General features: G+C 32.4%; 1 protein-coding gene across 1 annotated transcript; it reads right to left on the bottom strand.

Moving 5' to 3' along the window:
* Positions 1-293: 293 nt before the first annotated feature.
* Positions 294-1,277, bottom strand: LOC125822114 (WEB family protein At2g17940-like). Its single transcript, XM_049501488.1, has 2 exons — positions 1,118-1,277; positions 294-827 (listed from the first exon to the last, which is right to left on the bottom strand). Exons 1-2 carry the CDS (start codon positions 1,256-1,258, stop codon positions 294-296), a joined length of 675 nt encoding a protein of 224 aa, XP_049357445.1. The 5' UTR covers positions 1,259-1,277.
* Between the last annotated feature and the right edge of the window lie 5,182 nt (positions 1,278-6,459).

Genomic DNA, 6,459 nt, shown 5'->3' with positions numbered 1-6,459 from the left:
TCCTTATTCAAAACAAGGCCAGAAGCTTGTACAGGTAGAGTATTTATATACGCTAGTTTCAAAAAAAAATTATCATGTGCCTTATACAACTGAGGTTTTAAGTAATTGTGTGAGGATTTTTTTTATTCGCGATATAGCGGACTCAATTCTTATCCATTTGAACTTAAAATCTTTGGGTCCATTAAATTGTGAGGTAAAAAGAAGATTCACTTGACTAGTAGTGTCAGTTGTATGAGGCACACAATAAATATTTTCGCTAGTTTCCTATTATTTGTATCTCATGTTGAAGGAATTTATTTTTCCTGATTTCCCTTCTTGTTGGAGAACAATGCACCAATTAAAGGGATTAAAGGCTTCCTCTTCAATTTCTTCTTGAGGTGTGAAGGGCTTTTCTCACCTGTTTCTTTCTTAACATGATATTCTTCCTTGTTGACAGCAATGATCTTAGTAAGCAATGGAGGACTAGCAAACTTGACAGACCTCTTCTTTTCGAACTCGATCTCCTCCTCCTCCTCCTCCTCCTCCTCTCCGGTTTGTGTTTTAACTTCAAGTACTGGTTGCTCAATGAATTTTAGCTCTTCATGAATCTCATCATCATCAAAATCCGTTAACGGTACTTTCTTCTCGGGTACTACGTCTCTTGTACTCTTCAACTGTTGTATCTCTCTTCTAGTTTGTTCCAGCTCTTCTCTAAGAGATTGAAGGCAATGCGCCATGAAATCTCCTTCTTCTTTAGCTTTCTGGAGGCTTTGCTTTGTCTCTTCAAGCTCAACTCGCGCTGTTCCAAACTTAAATTGGTTTTGTCCACCGGTACTACTTGCCTTGCTCTGCACATGACGTTGAGCATCCTAATAAATTTCTACACCATCACTTGTTATTTTTAACATTACAAATCGATGATTGTCCGTAGATATCTTTTGAGTGACCTAATAGTTTATATATTAAAAAAAAAAAAAACTCATATTTGTAAATAGCTGATTGTGAAAATATTAAGTTTTGTTGTCGATGCATAGTCTCAAACTCTAACAAAAAAAATACTAGGAAATGCATCACATAGTAATAAGTCCATATATATATATATAACACGAAATTAAAGAAGGAAAAAAAAAAAAAAAACCTGTTGAAGTTGCTTAGCATGAATTTCTCCAGCCAAAACCTTTTCCCCAAACAACATAACTGCTTCCTTCACGGACCGAAAAGGCTGCCGCATATCAATCTCCACACGTCCCCGCACCACCACGCCTTCTTCTCTTTCCATTTCCCAATTATCACAATGTAACAATAATGATCAAAAGGATACTAAAATTAAAAGTACTCCAACTCAACTGCATTAATGAAGTTAATGTGTTGTCGCCAATTTGGACTTATATATATATGAGAACCACTAAGGTAGAGAGAGATTATATATATTATTTGCTAAGGATACTTGTAGGATTGCCTAATAAAGTAGTATGTCATTAAAATCATTTAGGAAAGAGCTTATTGGAGCTAGGTGGGAGGGAATTCATTTCTTCGCGTTCACTTCACTAGAAGATATGTATGAAAATCATTGTTTGTTATTTGATGCTGATATTTACTCTTTATTTCGTTTGTTCGGTAGTTCAAACATCCCATTTCAAATACATATACCATTATCTTACAGCAATGACATAATTTCCCAACACAAACAGATAAGTATTAATAAAGAAAAAGATCAAATTTAGTACTATAGCTAAGAACAAAGAAATTCTTTATTTTTATCTTTTAATTGATTCGTCTTTAATTTTTATCTTCAGTAAACAAACTTATGCCTATAGAACATAAGTTAGTTTAGGGCGCGGGGCATAACTTATGAATATTACAATATGAAAATGTAGACAAAAATGCAAATGACCCGCCACAGTACTCACCAGAAGTGAACCTTTAAAAGGGACCCAATTTCGTTGTTTTGAAATGGACCTCCCTCCTGATCCATTTGAGAGGAGCCCACTAAAATACATGTATATTTCGATGTCTTTTTTCATGTATAAATACGTACTAGTAGTAGATAGATCACTTTGACAGAAGAAGGCACACTCGATCGGTCAATTCCTTTTTAATTGTCATGTTGTGTTTTTCAAGAGTCAATTTGACTAATTTTCAAAATTAAATTAGATTAAATTGATTCGATATTTTCAAATTAAATTTTAGATATTCAAAAAATAATATGAAAAGTACTATAAAATTACAACTTTCTTTATATCAATATGGTGAAAAAATATATTTTAAAATATTAGTCAAAATTTATATCGTTTAACTCTCAAACGGAAACTCTCACAACTAAAAAGAAACGCTCCTGATCATGTGATGTAATTATTATGTTCACTAGACTATAAGTTTCATTTTCCATGTCCTCATTGTTATATTATTTTATTATACTCTAATCTATATATATATATATAATAGGAGAGGTGATAGTGCTTACGTGTCAGCACCACAATTAATCTCTAATTTTTTATTTTTAAATTATAAACTAATTAAATAGAATTAATGTAATTTTTTTATTAAAGGGAAAACAGTTACTGTTTTAGAAGACAAATTAGAATTTTTTATTATTTTTTTTTGTAAAAAGAAGGAAAAACGTTGAATTTTAACATACAAGTTAGATTCTTCAATTTTGAGTTTTAAAAAAACAATTAAATATATATAATTAAAAACTTATTAACAAAAAATCTATATATTTTTACTATATAGAAGCATGATGACGACCGGACGGCCAAGGGCAAAACGGTAATTTTAGCTTGAAAAAAATTTAAAAAATGCACTCTCTCCGTAATTCTAGAACCATCCAACGCATGATATTTTAACCCAGACGAAATCATCGGTATACAGTTCTTTCTTCCCTTCTCTTTCCAACTAAAGCTAAACATATGGATTCTTCACAACTCTTCCAGGTATATTTTCTTTTAGATTTTAGACTTTGCTACAAAATTCTTTCAATTTTTACAGGCTTGAATTTACGACTTGATTTCCGGGCTGATGTCTTCATGATTCTGTCTAATTGTCTTTCCAAATTTTATGGCTGAAATTCATGGGTGATGTGAAGGTTACTGGCTGGTAACTTCTAAAGATTATCCAACATTATAGTCTGGATTCAGTTACTCTGTACTATTGCTCTTCCTTCTCTTTGTGTCACTCCTCTGTATTTATGATATCTAAATTCTCTCCGGGAGGTTTATACTGATTTGACCTTTCAACATAGATTGAAATCGAATTGAGGGCTCCTCTTCTGCTCGCTCTGTGGAGATATAATGCGCTAAAACCTAACAACAATGAACAAAAGAAGGGAGGACAGAGTGTACCGGATCTTACCTCTAAATTGTTAGATAGGGAGATTGTTTTCGATAAACCCTCAACTTAATGAAAGCAAAATCACAACATTAAGCTCACGCACTAAAACCTAGCTCAAAAAAAAAAATACTGATGTGAACTCATAAATTATTTTTGATATTCTCCTTTACAGTAAGGAAATTATTGTGGTTAGTTCTCTTCATTACTTTTTGCTATTAATTGCTTAAAACAAGAATGTTAAAGATGAAATTTACATTCATTTACATTAAGTAACAATACTGATGATCAAATTTTCCATTTTTGTATCATTTGACATTGGCAGATAATGATAAATTGTTGATAGCATAACATTCCAAGTCAACATTTTGTCAGACTTTTCTTTAAGAGAACAGTGTTACTGAGTACATTGCCCTTTTTTCTCTGTCAAATAACCCCAACTCTTAATCATTAAGGGAGTTTGATAGTGCGGGAACTGATATACTCTCTTAATAATAAGATTTAGTTATTTGTAATTTCAACGCTTAATATCCAAAAATCAGTGTATGTATTTAGTTAAATCAGTGTTTGTATTTAGTTGTATTTTCTGCAACTATAGTACTGACATGCTTTATATTCTCTTTGTATGTGTTTTTGTTTTAGTTTTCTTTTTAGTATAACGTGTGTCATTTTGGTTATTGAATTTATATTGGATGCAACAAAGATGTTTCATCAGCTGCTTAAAAAGTTCTGAATACTTTTTTTCCTTTTTCTTGTACGTCTTTAACTTCAACATAATCATCTACCATTGGATAATAACAAAGGACCACTGTCATTTGTCAACAGAGAGCAAGTTGCATTTGCAGTGAAAACGATGGAAAGGTGACAAAAGCAGTGGAAAATGTGGACAAGGGCACAAGGCATTCTATTCTTCTCTTCGTTCTTCACTCGCTCAAATTGACTCAGTTCTGGTAATTTTTTATTTCACTTCGTTATTGGTAACTAGAATTTGAGTATTTGACAATCTTAACTGTTACAAACTTTCTCCATTTTTATTCTATTCGAGTATTTGTGTCTGGTGTGAGCCTTTTATTTTGACAAGTTATTTGGTGTAGTCTTTATTTTTTTCATTGCACTCTTTGTTGGCGATTGATCGCCTCTCTAATTGCTGAAAAAGTGTATTTTATCATGTACAACTTATATTTTGGGGTTGAATTTGGTTAAGTTCATCAACTTAAGTCAATTTTGTCATGTTTTTATGGAGCATGTACCCAAATTTATTTTCCCTTTGGTAAGTTACCTCAACAATCATGATTAATGAAACCGCACAATAGAGATACCTAGAATATTTTTCGTTTTGATTAGTACCACGAAGATGCCTAGGCGTTTTTTGTTCTGATAACTACGTTCAATAGAACAAGTGTAAGATCATCAATGTTATGTTGAAGTGACCATCAATATTGTATGTGAGTGAATATTTTGGCCATTGAAGTCCAACACATATACAAGATCTGAGTGTCACAGAGATGCAAATGCAAATGCAAAGATGGATGTGTGGTCATGAAAGATTAGACAGATAAAGAATGACGACATTCGACAATAGATGTAATTACCTCATGATAGAAGGTTGCTTGAGATAGTTTGGTCATATATTCCATTGACGTCTGGATGCACCAATTTATTGGTGTGAGACCATGGTGAGTGAAGATGTCAAAAGAGGACGAGGTATACTTAAAATTACATGAAAAAAATTGTCCTGAAAGACTTTCAATTTCTTGGAATCCATGCGAACTTACGAAATATAGGGCACACGGGGAAGAAAGAGATCTCTATAAGTGATACAAATTAGTTTGGTATATGTTTTGATTGTGTTAGTACATTTATTTCAGGTGTTATGCTTTATAGGGAATCTTGTAGCCCTATGTCAGATTTTTAGGCTATGAAAAAAATATGGATACTTTTACTTCATCAAAAATATAAAATAAAAATAAAAATAAAAATATGGAGATTTTGCAATGCTTTTTCTGTGTGTATAATGTTAGCCTGAAATAAATTTAAACGAAAAAAACATGATCAATGATGATTCATTTAATATAAGTTGACACAACTTGTTTGGGACTAAGGTGTAGTAGTTGTTGATCAATACCACAAAGATGCCTAAAATGGTTTTTCTTGTACGGATAGTTACTACTATGTTAAAAAATTGAATGGTATGGTTTGATTGGCATAACATTGATTGAGAGACCTTTTTATTTCTTTTGGGACAAAATTAGAAGGTGGTCTCATAAGTCTTTCCAATTTTATACTACAGAATCATTAAACAGTAATTTATAAATGACAAAAATAGTTAAATCCTTTTCGGGACAATGGCTGATGCTTTTTAGGGACATCACACAAAGTATAACCAGGACAATGCAGTTAGGATAAACTACCATTTTTCTATCTCTCACTCCCAGAGAGAGAGAGAGAGAGAGAGAGAGAGAGAGAGGAGAAAGTTATGTACTTGTCATACTCGGATTAGCCAATTAAGCATCCTTAATACATCGAACACTTATTTTCCTTCTAAGCCTGAAATGAGACTGATCTGGATGAGATGAGTGATGAGTTCAATATGTTCTGTTGAAGCCTTCTGATATTTGATGTGATGAGAGAGTAGCAAACACATAATGATGAAGTATTAGCCATGAAACAACTTTTGGATTTTGTTGGTTTTGTTTTTTATGGTTACTTTTATTGATCGTTTTATTTTTTTAAGTATGAATAGGAGGAATAAGTTCCCATGTGAATTCTCTTCATAAGAAAGCCAAAATGCACTTGGGTACTTGGGTACAAGATTGGAGAGACCGTATTTCTGATATAATAACAACATTTGTGCGTCCAACATTCTGGTATTTAACTCTATGCCATCCTGCAACGAAGTGACAATTGCTTCATATCTACATATCTATCCAAATAGAGGTGTCACAACAAGTGGTGTGGTAGTTAGAATCCCTTATAAGTAATTTCATATTTATAGTAGATTGAAGCGACAACTCTGCTACCAACAATAGCATAGCAAAATAAGCTAGATTTGCAATATATATGGTCAGATCTAGAAATAGACCTGCACCAAGAGGTAGAGAAATTAATGTAACCATGAGGATAAAGGGAGAAAAACTAAGATTCCAATAGATT

This window comes from Solanum verrucosum, unplaced genomic scaffold (assembly GCF_900185275.1).
Source record: "Solanum verrucosum unplaced genomic scaffold, falcon-dt-bn FXZP01000103.1, whole genome shotgun sequence".
In the NCBI taxonomy this organism is placed as follows: domain Eukaryota; kingdom Viridiplantae; phylum Streptophyta; class Magnoliopsida; order Solanales; family Solanaceae; genus Solanum; species Solanum verrucosum.
This window is presented reverse-complemented; position numbering and strand designations above follow the sequence as displayed.

Excerpts from the sequence above, each read along its gene's own strand:
- LOC125822114 (XM_049501488.1), bottom strand. The coding sequence starts at position 1,258 with ATGGAAAGAGAAGAAGGCGTGGTGGTGCGGGGACGTGTGGAGATTGAT. Across the intron at positions 828-1,117 it reads ATGCTAAGCAACTTCAACAG|AGCAAGGCAAGTAGTACCGG; the intron begins GTTTTTTTTTTT and ends CGTCATGTGCAG.